The sequence below is a fragment of the Myotis yumanensis genome, unplaced genomic scaffold (assembly GCF_028538775.1).
Source record: "Myotis yumanensis isolate MYYU_CA2020_CCGP unplaced genomic scaffold, mMyoYum1.0.hap1 SCAF_13, whole genome shotgun sequence".
Taxonomy (NCBI): domain Eukaryota; kingdom Metazoa; phylum Chordata; class Mammalia; order Chiroptera; family Vespertilionidae; genus Myotis; species Myotis yumanensis.
In genome coordinates this window covers 8,437,144-8,459,449 of record NW_027223764.1, presented here as the reverse complement: position 1 = coordinate 8,459,449, position 22,306 = coordinate 8,437,144, and the positions used below count along the sequence as shown (strand labels likewise).

Genomic DNA, 22,306 nt, shown 5'->3' with positions numbered 1-22,306 from the left:
ATTTTCTCTTGCTTTTTGCATTTTAATTGCATTTCTGCTTGGTTTTCTTTTATTGTTGTTGTTGTTAATCCTCACCCAAGGTTATTTTTTTCCATTGATTTTTAGAGAGAGTAGAAGGGAGGGGGAGAGACAGAGGGAGCAGGCCGGGATTGAGCTTGCAACCAAGCTACCTATCCTTGACAGGAATTGAACCCATGACCCGTCAGTCTGCAGGGCAATGCTCTAACCACTGAGCAACCAGGCAGGGCTCTGCTTGGTTTTTCACTCAGTTCAACAAGGAGAAATTTTGACTTTTTATATGGTAAACTTTATTTTTTATTGAATTTATTGACTTTTTATATTGACTAAAGAAACAAACCATAGGGGCTAATTTTGCTCATTTTTAAAAGGAAAATATTTGTAGAAGCTAAATTTGACTACATGTATTTCATTAAAACCCAATATAATTACTGGGTTTTAGGAATTTTTGTATAATTAAAATATGTGATTTTTTAAAATATTAATGCTTGCATTGTTCGTGAAATGTAAAAGGCAGTGCCAGATTAGATTTACTGCTCACTTAATTCTAAGGCTAATCATTTAAATTGAGAAAGCTAACGTGTAAATCTTTTATACTAATTCCATCTTTTTTATGTCATACTGAAAGTCATAAAAATTAATAAAACAATGAAATTAAAACTGAACCACATCCAACATCTTTTTGGCTCACCATCTAAGAACTAGGGAAGTGCCAAGTATGAAGGATCCGTGCTTGAGTAAGTCAGAGGTCCAGATAGTTGTTCTTGCCTCCAATAGCCATCACTGTTGGGTTTTACTTTAAGAGAAAATGAGCTCGCAGAGAAGCAAGCACTGCAGGCTGTAATGAGGAACATATGTAATATTTTTCACCCACATTTTCGTTTTTATCTTGGCTTCCTTAATGTCTTCTTTCAAAATGTCAGCAGTGATTAGCCTACATTATGGGATAATTAATATGAACTTTTATAGTAAAGCTAATTTTGAGAAATAGTAGAACAAAACACATGTCAAGATGTTAAAGACGGAAAGTTGAACAGATTGCTTTTGTGTATAAAAAAAATACATATTTTCCCTTTTCATTTCACCTTTCTTTCCAAATATCAAACCACATAGATGTTTGAGAAAGCTTAAATATTAACCTGTGAAGGAAGCACCTTTCAAAGTTTGGGGGCGACTGAAATCCTTTCCTAGAATATGGTATAGATTCTCGCATGTTATAATATTGACCATTTGGGGGAGTTTAGGAAATATTTCCTCATGTACTTGGACTCAGGGGATGTGACTGTGGTTGAGTAGCTATGTCCAATTCAGGCTTTAATGCCAGGGCTCCATGCTTTAAAATTATCTTCATGTGGCATCAGGTTCCTTGTTTTCCTCTTCGAAATTGGCCTTTCCCCAGATTTGTTAAAATTACTAAACACTTTATTTCATCCCCCAGTAATTCTAGAGATTTATTAGAGGTTTGCCCCTAAGTTGCTTCTGCCATTGATTACACATCTGAATAGAGTCTGAGTATGACACCTCTTATGTTGGACCATAAACTACAGGACATGATCTAGTCCCATCATGAAGGCACCATAACTGGAGACTGATCTGCACAGTTTAAGCAAGTCAGCGATCTACAATTTCATTGATGATTTTATTTGAATTAAAATTCAATTTTAAATCTAAGTGGCTTAGCTCTTGCTTCAGCTGGGCCAATTCAGGCCATACAAGTTGTTCTGGACCAAGACAGCCATATCATCGCAGGCAGCTCATGCAATGTACTTTAGAAAGCATTGCTTATAATCTGCAAAGGGTGCTGTAAATGTGCAACAAAGAGTGATTGCTAGTGGACGGTAGCCATCTAGTCATGAGTGTTAGGATCTGTTTATTTGTACACTGACCTTCCAGTATTGTAATTATTCTAGTTCTTTAGCAAAAAGTGGGTAGTCCTTTGGCTTTGTGGCTCATTAGCTGCAGATCAGTATTTTTACTTCTCCATTCTCTTTGCTTAATTCATACTTGACCAAAGAAATAAAAACAACTGGTTGGCTATTTGCAACTCCAGAAAGTGAAATGGGATGTAATATAATTACTTAAAATCTGCAATTATTCATAGAGAATTTGCTTGTGTTCTGATTATCATGATCCCAATTTGTCAAAAACACTGGTACCAGTAAAAAGGTATTCTTTTACCCAAAAGAAGGAGGGAGTCTCAACATACCTTGTCAATGATGTATCAGCCATTTATCGTTTTGCCTTTCAAGATCCTCTTTGACATTGTTTAGGGAAAGTCCTAAATACCTTTGCAAATAAAAATTATAATCTTCATTTCTCCAACTTTAATAATTAAGGATTTGAAGTAGAAGAATATGATACCAAATCTGACGAAATAGATATACTTTTTAAATACCTTGACAATACCACACTTCTGATATATATACTTCTCTACTTTGTTAAATATAATGCCTCTAAACTGTCTTTTATTTTCTAAATAAATAAATTCTCTAATTATGGGAACTTATTGACCATTGGGCTGAATGTCCGCAGCATCTGGGTGGTGAGCTGGCCCTTTGCCCAGACCTCAGAGTGAGACTAATAGAAAAACCCTTTAGAGAATGCAGCTGAGTCCACACGGTTCAGAAGATCCTGCTCTAATCTACCATTGATCAGAAGAGATTTCCTTTATTGACCTGAAAGCAACTTTTTTCATCTTTCTGCCAGCTAAGGCACTTACTGAAAGTAGGTAGATAACATCCGAAGTGAATATGCCTAATAAAGTGGGCAAAGTCGTTCATCTCCCCGCAAATGACATTCTGATTTTCTTTCTGGTAGGCCTTCTGTAATGACACGTGCTAATCGGAATTTCTATCTCCTTCCATCCATCTCTTAACCCTCTTCATTGCCACCCGATGAGGAACTTATTCCTTTTACAAGCACACTTGGCAAATCACTTAGGAAACTGCAGTCAGGGCTTGTGGAACCAACCTGTGAAGATTCTCTCTGTGACTGGAGACAACGTGGAGTGAATTCAGGGCCGTGTTTATCCCGCTGGTATAACATCAGAAAGTTCCAGATCTCTCCAGTCAGCTCCCTCCGCGATTTACCCACCCGCAGAGTGTAAAGGTTCCCTCCAGTGCTGACTCTTTGTGACACTTCTCAATTTACAGTAGCTCAGAGGCCATGTGATTGTTCCCAAAGGCAAAGTGGGGTAAAATGATACTTTTTGCACTGAGAAAGGTTAGCATTTATGGGCTATGCTCAGTCAGATTCTCAAAATTGCTTCAGAGAATGAAAGCTGCTTTTGTACTATCCTGTTAGATTAAAGGAGGTCATTTAAACAAATCCTTCTTAAAAGTCCCCGTTACGAATTACTGGGGAGAATGTGTACTATCTGGGGCCCAGGATCACCTAGCAAACGTCAGAGGAATGGTTTGAAGTCTGTTCTGAGAAAGACGCTGTCCGCATATACAGCCTTTACCTTCAGCAAAGGAACTTTATCAGGGATCAGTTTGGCTGCAGACACATCTGTTTTTGTTAAAATGCCTTTGGCCATTAAGTTATCTGTAATACCTTTTGGGAAGATCTAAGCAATTTATAATAACATTAATGGAAAAATCATGATTCTGGGCAGCGTTTTTGTCTTCCATTTTCTCTAAATGGCTACAAGTGAGGATTTGCATACTTTTATCTAACTTTCCCTGTGATCTGAGAGTTTTATATAAAAGGCATAAATTTATTTTGCTCTTGGAGTTTGTTAAAGTAATAATTTGACTTTGCAGAGATAGCTGTGTATTTTCAAATTCTTTAATGTTGAATTGTTTAAAATATTGAGTTGCTATGAACTTAAGGGAGCAGAAACATCACCTTGGACAATACTAAAATTCATTTTTGTAGTTGATAGCTTGTCTTCTAATAATTCAGTGTGGTCCTCGCTGCCGGCTTGCTGAAGTCATATGTTTGTAGAGCCAGAAGTGACCTTAGCAGGCACCTACTCCTACTTCCTTCCAAGAGAAATCTCTCAAGGGACGTTCTGGATTTCAGATCAAAAAAAGCTTGGAAACCACACACTCGACTGGCTTACAGTTGTCATAGAATTTGGGGACTATTTGTTGCAAACAAAAATAGGATGCACAGGTTGTAAGTAGCCACTGGCTGGTCTTCTTATATAGTCTGTGGAGAATCCCAGTCCTGGCTTTCTCATACATCTCTGGATGTTCCTGTCTCCTCACGGACTCCCCTCCACCATTATCAGTCTTCTCCTTGATCTTCTCTCCTTCTTACTCTATTCTTTCTACCAGGGGGCCTGGTCCACTCCAGTGGCAGAGACTGCTGGCTCTCCCCCCAAGACTTGACCCCTCCTCTCCTAACACCACATCCCTCATGCCAGAGTTCTTCATCTGACTAGGTCCTTCCCATCTTTCAACCTCAGCTCAGAGATCATCTCCATCAGGAAGTTTTGACCTCCACACCGATCTCAGAGATCTCACCTCTGTCTTTCTTTTTAATATTTTTATTGATTTCAGAGAAGAAGGGAGAGGGAGAGAGAGATAGAAATATCAATGATGACAGAGAATATCATTGATTGGCTGCCTCTTGCACGTCCCCCACTGCGGATCAAGCCCACAACCTAGGCATGTGCCCTGACCAGGAATCAAACCATGACCTCCTGGTTCAGAGGTCGACGCTCAACCACTGAGCCACACCAGCCAGGCTTTCTTTCATGCCTTGTGCCCACTTCATAGACTTTGTCTCTGTGCAAATGTTAGCACAAACCTAGAAGCTCTTGCCTTCTTGCCCTACCTTGATGCTATTTAACCCTTTGCACTCCGCTGTCCCCTCTCAGGGGACATCGGAATTCTAGCATATCACTCGGATGTCCCCTCTCAGGGGACATTGCAGTTTATTAGTGATTACAGGGAATTGAGTTATTTCAACGCAACTTTTTGAGACATGCATGTTTCCCTGAAGTTTTATCTTGAAATGGCACAAGAAATTAAGTCAAAATGTCATAAAATTACTAAGATATATACAAGAAATGTCAGCGGGTTTTGTGTCAGATTAAACAATAAACTACATATTCCCGATGTGGGACAAAGAAAACGGGACTGCATTGTGTGTTCTAACAGGAAAACACCTGGTGGCAGGCGTCAAACCACTTATTACTGTCAAACATGCACTAATCAGCCTGCAATGCATATTGGGGAGTGTTATAAAACTTATCATACTGTACAAAATTATAAACAATAAAATATTGTTTTTTTTGCAAATATACATTCCTCGATGTCACCCAATTCATATAAGTCCAATATCATTATAATACGTTACTTGGTTCCAAAATTATACTAAATAATACGAGGGTCTGTAAATGCACGTTTCCGCCGCAAAGTAGCGTCGAGTAGCTGGTAGCCAATGTCCAGAATGGTTCGGAGTGCAAAGGGTTAATAATGACTCTTTGAGAGCAACCATTTTAACCAGACAGCCTGCAGTATGCCCTCTATACATGTTTATGGATATATCACACCTTTCTATGGCATAAATGGGTAAAACATGATCAAAGTACTTAGGGCAGAGACTGGCATTCAGTAAGCATTCACTTAATGTTAACACAATAGTTGTTTTTTTATAGAATTATAATTTTATTACCATCAGCATTAATTAATGGCTTTGACCATAACTGATTTCACACCCCTACCGGTTTTGTTTTTCTTTTTCTTTGACTCAAAACCATGTGCTATGCCATTTGTACGAAAGCAGCAGTTTCCTTCTAATGGCTCTAAAGTGAATAGAGTACAAGTCAAGGGATCTGGACTCCTAGGTTCGGGTCCTACCACCACCACCAGGTCTGTGAGCCTGAACTAGTCATTTAATCACTCGCTGCCTCTTTTAGGCCATCTGCAAAGCAAGTATAAAAATAGCTTCCTGACCCAATTCCAACAGAACAGTCTTAAGGAACAACCTAGATATGAATGTGAAAGCATTTTTAACTCTAAAAAAATGTATACAAGTTTATTAGTAGTAGTATTGCCAATAATAAAGCAGTATCAATATAAACAATGCTTTGTTTAATGTTGTCATTCTTCTATTTTCCCATAATCAATTCCAAGTATTTTCAGATTTTTTAATGAATGGGCAACACTCATAAGTCATCTACATCTTCAGGAGCAAGTTCTCAATTTTATTATCCAAGACATCAAAATAATTCTGGATTGAGGACGTAACACCTCACTGACACTGTTGGTCTAAATTGTTGCTGTCCGTGACTCTATGCTTCTATCAAACTTTGTCCTTTATTTGGCATTCCACACAATTAGTAGGCGTACTAAGTTTTGAATGAATGAATGATTGAATGAATGCTACTGAAGGATAGAGACAAAATCTTGCCCAGTATTTTGTCTACTGCTTCCTATTTGACTTCAAATTTCTCACTCGATGATGATGACAATGATCATGATGCACATTTTTTAAATTTTAATTTTCAGTTACAGTTGACAGTATTAGTACAGTTGACATTATTAGTTTCAGGTGTACAGCATAGTGGTTAGACAATTCTATAATTTATGAAGAGATCCCAGATAATTCTACTACCTACCTGACACCATACATAGTTATTACAATGTTATTGACTATATTCCATATTTTATAACTACCAATTTGTACTTCTTAATCCCTTTACCTTTTGACCCATCCCCAGAAACCCCTTCCATTTGGTGACCTTCAGTTTGTTCTCTGTATCTATTAATCTGGGTGTTTTTTTTGTTCTTTGGATTTCACATATAAGTGAAATCATATGGTATCTGTCTTTCTGTCACTGACATTTCATTTGGCATAATACCCTCTAGATCCATCCATGTGTCACAAATGGTAAGATTTCAGTCTTTTTTATGGCCAAGTCATATTCTTTTGTATATATGTACCACAACTTCTTTATCTCCTTGTCTATTGATGGGCACTTGGGTTGCTTCTAATCTGGGCTATAAATAATGCTGCAATGAACATAGGGGTGAATAGATATCTTCTCCAATTAGTGTGTTGGATTTCTTCCAATATATACCCAGAAGTGGAATTGCTGGGTCGTATGGTAGTGCTTTTTTAATTTTTTTTGAGGAAACTTCATACTGTTTTCCATAGTTTGCAATCTCACCAATAATCCATGAGGATTCCCTTTTTTCCACACCCTTGCCAGCACTTGTTGTTTGTTGATTTATTGATGATAGCCATTCTGACAGGTATGAGGTGATATCTCATTGTGGTTTTAATTTGCATCTCACTGATGATTAGTGGCATTGAGCATCTTTTCATGTTTATTGGCCTTCTGTATGTCCTCTTTGGAGAAGTGTCTATTCAGGTCCTCTGCCTATTTTTTTAATTACATTGTTGTTGTTGTTTTGTGTGTGTTGAGTTGTATGAGTTCTTAGAAATTTTGGATATTAACCCCTTATTGGATGTATCATTGGTGAATATTTTCTTCCATTCAGTATGTTGTCTTTTCATTTTCTTGATGGTTTTCTTTAATGTGCAAAATTTTGAATCTTCCATTTAAGTCCTTAATCCGTTTTGAGTTTATTATTTTATATTGTGTAAGAAGGTGGTCTAGTTTTATTTATTTACATGTATCTGTCCAATTTTTCTAACACATTTATTGACTAGACTGTCTTTCCCTCATTGTATATTCTTGCCTTCTTTGTCATAGATTAATTGACCATATAGGTTTAGGTTTATTTCTAGGTTCTCTATTCTATTCATTGATCCAAGTGTCAGTTTTTATGCCAGTACCATGCTGTTTTGATTTCGATAGCCTTGTAGTATTGTTTGATATCACATACCGTGATAACCTCCAACTTTGTTCTTTTTTCTCAAGATTGCTATGGCTATTCAGGGTCTTTTGTGGTTTCATATAAATTTTAGGATTATATTTTCTAGTTCTGTGAAAAAATGCCATTGGTATTTTGATAGGGATTGCATTGAATCTATAGATTGCTTTGCATAGTATGGACATTTTATGATATTGATTCTTCTTATCTGTGAGCATAATTTATTTGTATTTTCTTCAGTTTCTTTCTTTAATTTTCAGAGTACATGTTTGGTCTTTTTTACCTTTTTGATTAGATTTACTGCTAGGGTATTTTTTGACACAATTATAAATGGATTGTTTTCTTAATTTCTCTTTCTGATAGTTCATCATTGATACATAAAAATGCAACCAATTTCTGAATGTTAATTTTGTATCCTGCTACTTTATTGATTCATTTATAAGTTCTAGTAGTTTTTTCAGTGGCATCTTCAGGGTGCTATATATAGTTTTGTGTCAGATGATGGACATTTTTGAGCTCTTATGTGGCAGGCACATTTCTAAGCCCTTTCCATTTAATCATCACAACAACTTTGTCAAAGGAACACATGAGCTTGATCCACTCTAACATAAGCTCCATGAAGAGCAGAATCTTTTATGTCTTCTCTGTCTTACTCACTGCTAAATCCTGAAGGATCAGAGCAGTGCCCAGCCTGTATATAATAGGCACTCAAGAAATAATAGTAGAATGAAGTGATTTGCTCCACAAAGAATTTTTGATCCTTAGGACTTTGGAGTTTTCTGGACATTTGTGATTTTATTGTGATTTCATATTATTAGTAGTAGTAACTGATTGTTTTATAATAGAAATGATTAACCTTGTATCATATATTATAAATACAGTTTACAAAATACTTTCACATATAATCTCATTTAGTTTAAAACAACCAGTGACATTTTACTACTAGAAATGCTAAAGTACAATGTCCCTAACTAATGAAAAATAAATTATTCCTTTTATTATAAAACTGCTGTAGTTCAGTGTCTTCAATGGGCAGTAAGTGCTTCAGTTAAATTAAGGATTATTAAGGCTTAAATTAAGGGATTATCATATATCAGATTTTTTAATTAAAGAAAATACTAGAAAATATATTCCCAGTTGGCTTAGAAAGAGGGAATATTATTCGGAAATTTATTTAACAACTATGAAAGGTAGCTGCAATGTTGATTCTTGTAATGTTTGTGGCTCTAAAAAAAAATCACAGATTTTTCAAAATAAAACTTCCTAGTATGTGATTAACGGTAGAATTGATAAGATCTAAAAGAAGCTTTACCTGTTTAAAGCCATGAAGATTTGCATTAATCAATGACTTGAGACAGTCGTGGTCGTTATTTCTTTGGCACATTCTAACCAATGAGGAAACAGTTCATGTGAAATTTAGGGAGGACTTGGCAGTGTTATAGAAAGTGGCATCTGTGCTGCTAGAGAGGACTACATTTTCGAATACATGGACAGTGTGTCTTTAAATTAAATTTTAAAATAATGCGTGTTAAAGGCCAAACACAAATTTATAACCAGAATACAATTATCATTTGTATTTAAACATTGACATGTGCAGTTGTGTAGTTGTCATTGGTTTTTTGTAGGTGAAGATAAATATTTCTTTAGTCTCAGACAAATGTGACTAGTCCATTTGTCATTCCTGTGTTTTCAGCACTTAAAGTATTTCAATTTTTGTTCAACAATGTAACCTTTGGACTTTTGCCTAATAATGACTTCAGTTGTGATGGCCTTCCAGCAGATAAATTAAAATGGAAATGCATATTTTCTAATTATGCATCCGGCCCCGGTTGCATATTGGCAAGGGTGGCCACACTGAGTGTTCAATTAAGTCAGCACAATAGACAGAGTCTATGGAACATCAGAGTTTTCCAAAGTCACTTTCTTAATCCTGGGAAGGATCGCCGAGACTCTGATTGGTAGTATGTAGCGACATACAATCAGAGGGAAAACATTTAAACATCTCAGCATGGGATTTCCATTTAAATCTGATTACAGTGAAATAAAACTATAGCCATTAAAGGTTTAGAAGAACTACAAATACAAGCCGTAAAAGAAGACAGATAGTAAATGAGGTCGTAAAGCATTTCAGTGGGGGAAACGGTCTACAACACTCATTCAAGTATTCCTGAAGCAGACTGTGCAATTCACCACACACCCCGCACCGTTCCCTGAGCTCCACTTAAACCTGCAATTAACCTTTCACGCCTAATGAAGCTGTTTTCCTGGAAAATTAAAATATATAGTGGTGCCTGCTCTTACACAGACGGGGGGAGGGAGGAGAGCATGCCAAAATGAATGACTTTTCTGAGGCTTCGTGCAAATGTAAAATGGAAGTGCTATGTTTGTATAGAAAGTGATAGTGTTCTTTCAAGGCAATTTCATTGGATGTGCAGTGTTTATTGCTGTACTTATTAATTGTTCTGCATAATTGTAAAAAACACACACATCGGTAATTTTATGATTAGACTGTTACTGCCAGAGTCTATTAAGATCATTCTACTTCAATTAGGAAAAAAACTAGAGTTCTTTTAAATATAACTAAATTCCTCAATGCTTCTCCATGGTGGTTTTCATTGCAAATTTAGTGGTTTAAAAAGGTATATTTGCCGTCCAAATATTTAGCTGTTAGACATTTTCATTGCATTTTCTTTTGGGCATGTCTATACGTGGCTATTGAGAAACAAAGTTCTGAAATTTTAGGAAAAAATACTGTGGGGGTTTTTTTCTAAGGTTCTGGGTAAAGATCTGATTTGGGTACAACTTCTACTATTTACAAAATTACCTATGGTAGCTCTTAGCATCCAAACCAGTGATGACTAAATTGTGCCCACGGTCCAAAGGAAACCCACATGTCCCCGGAGGAGCCCTCCTTCTTCCCAGCGGCCCTGCCCTGGGAGACCCCGAGCAGCCACCGTGGGGTTCCACATGAGCAAGCACCAGTTCCAATGGCCAAGGGGCCATGGGAGAAGGAACAGGACACAGGAGAGGGTACTTGCTTTCTTATGAGGTTTAGAATTCAGATTTAAATAACCTAAATGCCGTAGTGGCTGATATTCAAGAACTACAAGTGCAAAAAGGTAAAACTTACAGTACATATTTAACCCCCCAACATTTTTATTGAGTCTGCGGGGATACTTTGATATAGATTCTGCTAGCCCGCAGCGTCTGTGCATCATCTTGACATGGTAAATGAAATTCCTGTAGCCCACCAGTCTGAAATAATGAATTGTTCCCCCACTTAATTGTATTGCTTCGATAACAAGGAACTGTGCTAGGCCTAGAGAACACAATAAGTGGATTTCACCGGATGATTTGTGTGACGTTTTGAAAAAACGATCCTCTGGAGTGGCCTGGTTTTGATGGGACTCTAACGGCGCCAGCATGAGCCACTCAGCATGCAGCATCCTACCAGGGGGGAGGAGGGACTTCCTCCTATGGTGTGGGGACTGTGGGGTCATCACCAGATAACCGCTCACCGGACACAGTTCCCGGGGAAATGTAAACCAGGAGAAAGCTTTTGCCTCAGACCGCAATGCAGAGAACTTACTACTAAGTTGCTTTTATTTTATGGATGCATATTTCTTTAATCCAGGAAAGATCTCAAGCTACTAGTATATTTATCTCTTCATCATTAGTGTGAAAGCAAACCATATAACAACAAAGGCTGGCTATTCCGAACTTGCTATATATAACAAGGGAGTCAACCATAGCTTGCTTGTGTTTTGGCAGAGACTTAAAGAGAGGCGAATGGGTGGGGACTCTTTAGAAGGGGAAAAGTGGAAGGCCCAAGTGTGCCCAGGCTGCTGGCTGGGGAAGCAGGAGGCAGGCTAATGAGAAGCAGGGCGTCCTATGTGGTTGTTAGGGGAGCATATTTTCTCTTCTCTGATTGGTCCTAAGGTAGAAGCAGGGACAAACTCACAGAAGCTGTCAGCTATTAATCAAGTCCTGGTATTTGGGGCCCATGGCTACAGGGATAATCATTTGACTTCAAAATTAGAGATAGCGGACTGACTTGCTACAAGTCTGCCGTGGCAGGTCGGTTATGGTAGATAGGGGGTTGGTTTCCAGGGCAAGTAGTGCAGCTGTGGACCAGGGTTCTGATTTTATACGTGGTCTGGCCATCGCCTGTGTGTATATTCAGTCTCTCACCAGCATATAAATATTACATTGTGGGGAAGGGCAGGTATTATTATCGTTCTTGAAAGAGCCACTGACTTGGTTTTTCTTTTTAACAATTAAGAAACTCAGATTCCCTACAATAAAGTATGCTGAAGGGAATGGATAGAAGTTGCTTTAATTTTTTGTTTTTAATGAGTCTTCCACACACTAGGCCATTAGGAATCCAGGGGCCTTACCTCTCATTTACTCTTGTGTCTAGGCCAGCCGTGGGCAAACTACGGCCCGCGGGCCGGATTCGGCCCGTTTGAAATGAATAAAACTAAAAAAAAAAAAAGACCGTACCCTTTTATGTAATGATGTTTACTTTGAATTTATATTAGTTCACACAAACACTCCATCCATGCTTTTGTTCCGGCCCTCCGGTCCAGTTTAAGAACCCATTGTGGCCCTTGAGTCAAAAAGTTTGCTCACCCCTGGTCTAGGCCCTCTTGTAGGCGAAGGAGGACCTAGCGATTTGTGGGTGGTGCTTGTTGTTTAAAGTTCCCCAAGTATTACAATATGAAGAAATGCAAGCATAATAGTAAAAATCTTGCACCCAACAATTTGACACTTAGGTGATGGGGTCCAACCCCAGCAGGTCCAGGGGTCCCCAAAGGTGTGAATGGAGTCGGTGAAGAAGGAATGACACGGAGACAGCGTTCAGTTGATGAGCAGCCTAGCCAGGTTCTCTAGCCAGGTTCTATCTTTATTCTCCTGTTACATATGTATTTATACCAGTTGATTTTAATCCTATCCATTCTATTCCAAAGGTTAGGGCGTTTGTTATCTCCATTCCAAGGTCACTACTCTATTGTTCTGTTAAGCTACAAGGAAGTAACTGAAGGAGATTATCCTAAGTATAGATTATGTAGCTTAAGTGTGATTGTTCGTAGTTAAAGTGATTAATTACCCGCCTGGCACTTAGTTAAGGGGTTTTATTCCCTTCCTTAGTCCTGTTAATCCCTAACTCCAGGGAAAAATCCCCACCTGGGGAAACAACCTTTCTCAGAGAGGTGACCTTGGTTAAAACACATAGTGCTAAGAAGGGGAGCAAACATATTAAGAACAGTATGCCATATACGCCAGGTCCCTTGAAACATATGCTGTGCAGATGTTTCTTCCCTGCAGCGACTGTGTCAAGCAGCAAGGGTGGACCAGCTTCCGGCAAATTATTAATAATCTTACGGGATTTATAAAGCAGAATAACTCATGGTGTGCCACAATCTGTGTGGGGCAGTGACGGGCACAAGATAAATCTGAACGAAAACCTCACTCGGCCCATCAAGAAGATTAGACCTGGGCAGGTGACCCTCTGAGCATGCTCTGTGAGTCAGCTGTGTACCACTAGGGGAGGAACACAAGGCTCCCTACATTCCTACTGCCGTTTACACAGGGTCTGCAAGCACAGTTGATTTTTCATTTTCAGAGGAAAGGACAAACAGCTGTCAAATTAAAAGTAAGCATGATTTGCAATTTTATTTTTAAATTAAGAACTGAAATGATTTATTGATTTATTATTTTCAACTGAAGGTGCTTCCAAGCTTACAGATCATTAGTAAACCCAGGATATGGTGTAAGAGACGCTATTTTAATTAGGCTTTGGACTTCATATACTCCAGAATACAAAGATACAGTGACAGTTTCGGAGTAGCATAAAATTTCCTGTTTTGGCAACTCCAGCTGTTTACTTCTCTGTTGGCACTGTACCTCCCGTCAGGGGGACGGCCTTAGCAGCCACACGAAAATGGGCAAGTATTTGTTTTCAGAGCTCCTTCAGACTAGGTCATACGATAGTTTAATGAACAACATGATCTCATATTTGGATGCTGTGATCATTGAAATTAGTGTAAGTGGTCTCTGTCCACAGTAAAGGAGATATATCCATATTATTTGTCATATTTGGCTGTCTCTGGATAAGATGGTGCCAGCAGTGGAATTACAGAAGGTTGTAAATTATGACAGAAGTATGATGGGAGATCTGAGGGAACGGGAGGTCTGCCTGAGCTGAACTTTGGGTTAGCACAGCCATGGTCTGTGGCTTTCTCTTAAATAATGTGCTTCGGCTCAGCTCCCTCCCTAAAGAAATAACAAAATCAGTATTTCCTATAGCAGAATAAGGTTAAAACATCTGTGGGGGACATTCAAGAAGTTCATATGTGCTTTTCAAAGGTCAAACAAGAGAGTTTTATTTAAAATTTGACTCTTTGATCTTGTATTATCTCTAAATAATTTCTAAGAAATATTTACTATCCTGAAAGAGTACGATATTTAACAGCATCTCTTAAAGGTAAATATGTAAGATTATTAGCTTAGCTGGGAGAGCTGTAATTTTTTAATCCCTTCCATTTAACACCATCAATTTCTCCTTCTCCATAAATACCTTCTCTTCTGTTTTCAAATGCACTTGAGGCTCCTTTTTCCTTAAAAAAAATCATATACATCCACATATATTTCACCTGACCTTGCTGGTTCCCCTATAAACCAGCTTAGAATACATTGCCCCAGAGGAATAAAATAGTTTAATGACAGTTACATAGGCTAAGATCCAAAAGCGAGGCCTTCTAATAGCAGCGCATTGAGAAGATGTCTGTGAGGGCTCCGGGATTGGTTCAGCTCAATCCAGAATCAAGTCCCCAAGACCTTGCAGAAGGCAGTCTTGTCTCTTGGTTTAGTATGGTGACTGGGCACATTATGCTTTACTCAAGAATTATAGGGAGCTCTGTGTATAGCTGTGATAAACCAGGGTATCTGTTGGAGCCATTGCTATTACAAATTTAGGAAATTCTTTCCTGTCCCTGAACATCTTACCAAACATTCCTGTCAATCAATGGACAACACTGTTTAACTCAGCATTATGTTTTTATTGCCCAGGAGAGCTAGAGATCATTTTGGGGCTGAAATTCTGCTCATAATACCCAAGGTCCTTTTCTTATATTTAAAATATTTATCAGCTAAATTTCTATAGGTCATCTTTCTTCCATATCCACCTGTGCTTAACACATCTTTATCCCTGGGATGCTTGCTTTCTTCTTCTTAAAACCAGGTTAAAGTAATGAAAAAATAAGCCACAGGCTGGGAGAAAATATCTGCAAAACACATATCTGGTGAAGGACTGATATCCAAAATATAGAAGAAATCTCTTAAAACTGTAATAAAAAAACAAACAGCCTCATTAAAAACGGGCAGAAAATCTGAGCAGATACCTCACCCAAGAAGAGATATATATTTATAACAAAGCAACATATGAAAAGATGTCCAACATAGTGTTACTGGGGAATTACAGATTAAAACTACCATGAACTGCAGCTACATACCTGTTAGGATGGCTGAAGTCCAAAACACTGACAACACCAAATGCTGACAGAGATGTGGAGCAACGTTCATTGCTGGTGGGAATGCAAAATGGTACAGCCACTTTGGAAGACAGTTTGGCAGTTTCCCTTAAAACTGAAACATAGGCTGACCGTGCACCTAGGTATTTGTGAATTGAAAACTTCTGTTCACACAAAAACTTGCATGTGGATGTTTATGGTAGCTTTATTCATAATTGCCCAAAATTGGAAGCAGTCATCATGTCCTTCAATGGTTAAACAAACTGTCGTCCATCTATACAATGGAATGTTATTTGGTGATAAAAAGAAATGAGCCATTGAACCAAAAAAAAGATATGATGGAACTTAAAGGCATATTTCTAAATGAAATAAGGCAATCTGTAAAAGGCTTATATTTTACTGTTTCAATTATATGACATTCTGGAAAAGGCAAAACTGTAGAGACATTGAAAAAAAATCAGTGATGACCAGAGGCACAGGAGAAGGGGAGGAATGTATTGGTAAAGTATAGGGGATTATCAGGGCAGGGAAACTATTCCATATGCTACTATAGCGGTGAGTACATGATGTTATGCATTTGTCAAAACCCATAGAGCTGTTCAGTGCAAAGCATGGACCCTAAAGTAAACAAACTATGGACGTTAGATAACAATCCTGTATCAATATTGGTTCAATTTCTTTGTAAACCTAAAACCGCCCTAAAATTTTAAAAAGAATTTGTAATGCAATGACCTTTGTTCCACACACAAAATAAACCCTAGTAACACTGAAAATCCCTTGTCCACCCAAAGCAAACCTGTGTCCAGGCGTAGAAACTACGCTGTGAGTCACACCCAGTACTCACCGTGGTATCGTTTCTCGCACTGAGCTTGATGGTCTGACGTCAGAGCCAGTTACCTGTGTTAATCCTGTTCTTCTCCCTGTGTTTAAGTTCCTGTGACCCAGTGAAGAAACTTTGCAAATAAAGGGTAAACGACTTGATAACTTCCAATAAACCTCTCAGTGTTTGATGCCTGAATGTAAAAACAAAAAAAAATAACGTGCTACGCCACCACTGTCGCCTTTCTAGAAAGATCTAAGCAAACATTTAAAGGCCTTTTCCTTGTCTTCCAGGCCTTGCAATTGCCAGTGCTCTAGTAGATATTTCACAACAGAAGCCTTCGGATAGTAAAGACAAGACGTCGGGCGTGCGGAATCGGAAACACCACCTCTCAACTCGCCAAGGAACTTGCGTCTGAGAAACAGGGAGTCCTCCCGGATCAGTTGTGCTGTTCCACCTTTTAAACGGCTTCCCTATGGCCTCGAGTTGTCCGGAGACAAAACTCTTCATGGTCCCAGGACCCAAGTGCAGTTCCCTCCAAGTGGGCAATGACCCAAGTGGCCAAAGAATGTTCACGAGTTTTCTAGAAGTAACAGTATTGAAGGTCATGGATGATAAAGTCAGTTTTTATGACTCTCTTAGGCTTATCCTAGATAACTTTAAATTTCCCTGGAAAAAAATATGTATATTGTTTCTTAATGCAGATGAAAAAATATGTAATTCGTATAAACCAAACTGTTCATATCCCAAGACATTAAAGAAAGACATTTTATAATGCCTGAACGATGAGAATTGTACAGTTTTTGCCTCATAAGCAAACTTAAATCGCTTCTATATGAATGGGAAATGAACAAATTGCAGCAGCTTTAAATGCTGTTTTTATCTCACTGTAAATGTAAATGCGAGACTTTGATTTAGTAGGATGTAGGCAATGCATTTAAATATTTCACACAACGGTTTCAGGCCCAAAGTCAGATTGAGAATGTGACTATTTTCCACCTAACTGGAATGCAGACCCAAATGAGTCCATTTGGATGGATGGTAGGTGCAACTTCACAGGAGGTTTATTAGGATTCTGAGTGAAGAGGACCTTCCTGTGGTCCATGCCAACTGCCTAACTCATTATGAGAACCGATAGAGCATGGAAAAGCCTGGCCAGCAATCAATTTTCCCCCTCCCTCCCAACACAGCCTCCAACACCACGAACCCGAAGAGAGCTGAAATCGTGATTTTGCAGCGTGCCAGCTTCTGCCCTCACATGGTAACTTCTTAATTGCCCGGGCACCATGGGATCAAACCTACGTGGTCCATCTGCATTTTTAAAAGAATAGATAATCTTCTTTTGACCTTCTTCTGCTAGCTGCTAGCTTTTATCTACCCTTACAAATGTGATGAAAAGTATTTTAGAGCGACACCTCCCAGGTTATAATCTGACCCAGGTTCCTTCCTGCCAACCATCTCGCTGAGAACACAAGCCGAAAAGAGCATTTAGCTGGCGCGCATCTACAGAATTCTTATTTCCAATGTGAACACATAGATGTCCTGAGCGAAAGTCTCCCGTGTGATAAATAAGTTCATTATTGCCCCCATTTAACCTATTCTTAGTGACTCAAACCCCTGAATTATGTCAGAAAGGGAAGATGATATAAAACAGCTTTCACATTGGGATGTAGGCTACCGTGTGACCTAACCTTGACCACAGTTCACAAGGGGTCCGTGGCATTACAGATCTTGTTGGGAGGTTCCTAACTGCAGGGTGACTACGAAGTATTCGTAGAGAACACTGAGCGATATCCAAAGCTGCTTTATATGCTATAGTTTTGTTCAATCTGAAAGTCATTTAAATATCACTGATGTTTAGAACTACATATGTACTTTTCATGTTCTTTGGATTTCTGGACGGTAACGATACTTCACTGTTTACAGCTAATGCCTAGTTGCTTGCATGCTATGGTTGTGCAGTAGCGGAACAGGACACTAGCGTGATAGAAAATGTTGATTTTATAATGCCATTTATACATAGCTTAATTTGGCGAAGATCGAATGTAATATATATCAGGAATGATCATACACTATGTAGTTGCATCATATATAAGATTGCTAGGTTACATCTAACCGTGACAATGTCATTGTTTTAATGATTAGGCATTTATGAGTTATGGTGTATATTCCTTATGTTGGCATGATATTTTGCTATTTTCCATGCATTAAGAATAAGACTAATTCTTAGACCAATTTTATCTATGCCCTGTGGGTTTTTTTTCTTTTGAGGGGAGGGAGTGGAGCTGGTTTTTATCTCCCTGTGGTATTTTATCTCTCAAAAAAGTGAGAAAAGTTTGTAAATGTCTCTTAAAAACAATCAAACAATTTTATTAGCTTCTTTTTGGAACCTTTAAGTGTTCGTCTTTTTCTCCTGAAAAAATAAATTGACAAAACTGCTGATTACAAAAATATAAATCATTTAGAAATAAAATGATTGCCCAATTTGTGTAATTTTCTAACAGTTGTCATGAGAGAAAGCTTATATAACAAAAACAGAGTTGTATGCAAAATCTATATCAGCTATATCTTTTGAGAGTTTAAGCAAACAGTATTACTGTGAAAGAATTGTCAAGCTTCATCCACCTCGAATCCCAGCAGGTTCCTAAAATATGGAAATCTGAACTTGAGAGAATTATGGGACACAATGCAATGTTAAAGTCATAATATACTTTCCTGGGCCAAATATTGCTAACTTCCTGACTAATTATGCAGTATCTTCTTAACTTAGCAAAGCTTTTTACTGGCAATAAAATGCTTCACCCTCAGGTGCCGTGGATTGAAAACACCTTAGGGATAAACATTGTGAATGTGTCCTTTTATCCCCCCCCCCCCCCCCCAACACACACACACACACTGCAACAATTTTACTTTTGTATGCTGCCTTTTTTATTTTTAACCAAACCACAAGTATGCAGAAACTCTTCAAGATGTTAGCAAGTAAATGACTGGTTCTCTTGAAAATGTATTTTAATGGAATTCTGTATATATCCATTTAGAATGACTTTGAAAAAATTCTTTAGATTTTAGGATGTATTGCTCTTCCACAAATGAAAATTTTGGATTAAGTATAATGGAGTTTTAAAAGTTAACCAGGGGACACTATTTGGACACAATAGAAAATTCTTGCTGAAAGATCGCACATGCTTGCAGATTGATTGAATGCATATTAAGAGGATTGGGATTTTTGTAATTGCTTGTAAATGAAAACTTATTCTAGGGATGCACGAAGAAGGAAAATGTATGCCATACACTATTGTACTATGTTCACGAGGAAAACTTGAAACAGGACGTATTTCAATGAGTAATCGATATTTACTGAACTTCCCAACATCGCATTTTCTTTGGTTCCAGGAAGACTGAGACCATGGCTGTTGTCACTGCAGGTCACTGAGAGTGCAGGCTGGGGGCTGGGCCTGGGAGCGGATGTGGGACCCGCTTTGAGCTGTGAGGTGCTGGGCAAGTTTTACCCTGGGAAGCCTCAGACTCCACCTGTGAAGGGAGCGAGCAGTGCCCACCCGGCAGAAGGGTGATGAGCCTGGGAGGAAGTAGACATGAAGCCCCCACAGCGATGCAGGGCAGCTGCCCTGAACAATCTCGGGGCCACTTTTGTTCGACGCATTGTTTTTGAATCCATCTCTTGATTTTTTTTTAACCGATTTTTCTCCATAGAGAAAAGCCAGGGAGGTTTTTGCAAATGAAGATGTCATGAAAATCTTGAGTAGTTTCTTATAGTATTTCTAAGGTATAGAGATCTCTCAACAACTACTTTGATATTTGGGTCAATAGAGGATTTGACTCTTTCTAAATATATACTGTTTTAATAAAGTATTTTTTAAATTACCCCTGATGACAGTTAGACAGGAACATCAATTGGCACTTTCACTTTTAATTTAGTCAAAACCAGATCAATGCTTACATTTGGTTGTCATACATGGCACATCTTTCTCTTTTTTTCCCATTGAATATAAAACTATGATTTGAAAAGTATGTTATATGAAATGTTTTAAAAATTAAAACTTGTCAAATGAGCCAATTCTACCCACATACACTTTTTTAAAAGATGAACTTTCATTGTACTAGGGTGGGTGTGGAATTTAATCCTTAGAACAGCCTGGGTGGGTGCAGGTACTTACATTTTCTCTAGAGATTAAGATCCCGGAGGACTGGCTTGGGCCCTGGAGATTAATATGCTTAATAAGCACCTCGGTGATTCTGACGATTCGTCAAACTAGGGAAACGCTGCCCTGGGCCAAACGGCTGCTTTTCTCAACAGGAGAATTTCTTTGAGTCATGACGTTACCACTCTCATTCAAAAGGCTTTCAATATTTTCCCAAGGAGTATAAGCCATCTGGCTGGTGTCACAGCAGTGTCTTCATTAGAGTGTACATTTAACATTTCGGTTTTCTCAAATTTTTTTTAAATTAAGAATTAGAACCCTATCAGTGTACATGTATACAGGAGTGCATGCCAGTGTTATAACAGACTGTGTGAAAGTTCAAACCTGCTTTAAAAAGCGAACATTTTATGATACCGTGTGCTCTTGATCAGGAGTTTAATTACTGGAATAAAAACAGTGGATCTCCCAACCAGCTGCCAAATGCAGTTTTGTTTTTTTTTTTTTTACCTTTCCCAGATCATACAGGAAAAAGCACTCAGCACCTGAGAAAGCCCTCCCGCCTAGCCCCCTTCTAAGACTTGGTTGTACAGTTCGTGTTGTTGAAAATACATTTTCTCTCTTTCCCTCCTCACCTGATTTCCGCTGGCTTTCTCTACATGACTCTTGGCACAGCGTGCCCAACACTCGATGGTCCTGGGATGGAAGAAATTCTCAAAGCCTGAGGGGCAGACATCAGCTACCACTGCAGGTCTCTGCTCCAACCTTGTGTTTTGTGTTTGCATATTGTGTTCTTACCATAAAAGTCCCCTTTCTGGGACTGGTGCAGCTGTGGCAGAGCTGAGGAATGTTCTAGAACAGTCTGCTTGCTCTTTGCATACTTTGGAGTGAGACCCAAGTTGTCACCTACACCCCAGCCTTCTGTCAGAGCCACTGCTCTGCCGGGTCTTGTCTGGAGTCACTGAGCAGGAGCGGCCCAGGGGAACCCAGCCCTTCTCTTCTTTCTGCCCCGAAGGCCCGAGTGCAGGGACCCTGATTGGCCTCAGGGCCCCAGGTGGGCTCTCTGCCTCCTAACCCTGGGCCCAAATCTGAGGCTGGCCCTGCCCGTGCTTAGACTAGAAGATGGAATGGGGACCCCCTCCCAGGCCACCCTCCAACTCACCTCCCAGAGGTCAGGCCGGGGAAGAAGCCGGGACCAAGAGGCTCACTCAGCCCCGAGAAATACCCAGCGTGGCTGGCATCTTCCAGAAGCTTCAGAAAAGAAAAAGCAGCTTTGGGAGGGGCCCAGGTGAGCATGTGCCTGAAGGAGAGAGAGCTTAGAGTTGAATCTTAGAGCCCCTTTGGCTTACAAGATATCTGTAAAACCATCAACAATAAAAGATATATTTAAAAATGAAAAACAAACAAACAACAACAAAAAAATAGTTTCTCTGACCACTTGAGCCATATACACATTCCTCTTCAGCTTTTTTAAATTTAACATATATTTTTACTTAAGAGAGAAGAAGGGAGAGGGAAAGAGAAATATCAATGATGAGAATCATTGATCGGCTGCCTCCTGCACGCCCCCTACTGGGGATCGAGTCCACAACCCAGGCTTGTGCCCTGACCCGGAATCGAACTGTGACCTCCTGGTGCAAGGGTCAATGCTCCACCACTGAGCCATGCCGACAGGACCTCTTCAGCTTTTTGATGGTGGATCAGAGGCTAGTGGGAGATTTGAAGATTTTAGCCCAAAACTGATTTTTCTCTGCCCTGCAGAGGTTTTTTCATAGAAGTCACTTGGGAGTGGCGGAAGTGAGAGGTAGGCATGCTTTGAGCTCTGACCCACAGCTTTTTCTGATGAACATACAACTCCCTCTCCAAAGTCTCATGGGGTTTCCTACTTGGTATCTGGCAGAGGCCAGAGCAGCCAAGGTTCGGTTGAGCTTTACCAGTACTTTCTCCTGCCCTACTCATGAACACAGCAAGTATTATTATTTT

The 22,306-nt window shown here is 39.1% G+C and overlaps 1 protein-coding gene across 2 annotated transcripts in view; it reads left to right on the top strand.

The window, feature by feature from the left end:
• The window catches only part of ATRNL1 (attractin like 1), a 454,480-nt gene extending 433,685 nt beyond the window's left edge, over positions 1 to 20,795 (top strand). For both annotated transcript variants that reach the window (XM_070432204.1, XM_070432203.1), the window contains one exon: positions 16,460 to 20,795. In XM_070432204.1, the coding sequence (XP_070288305.1) occupies positions 16,460 to 16,584 (125 nt within the window). In that variant the 3' untranslated portion in view covers positions 16,585 to 20,795. The remainder of the gene's footprint in view (positions 1 to 16,459) is intronic.
• The last annotated feature ends 1,511 nt before the right edge of the window (positions 20,796 to 22,306 follow it).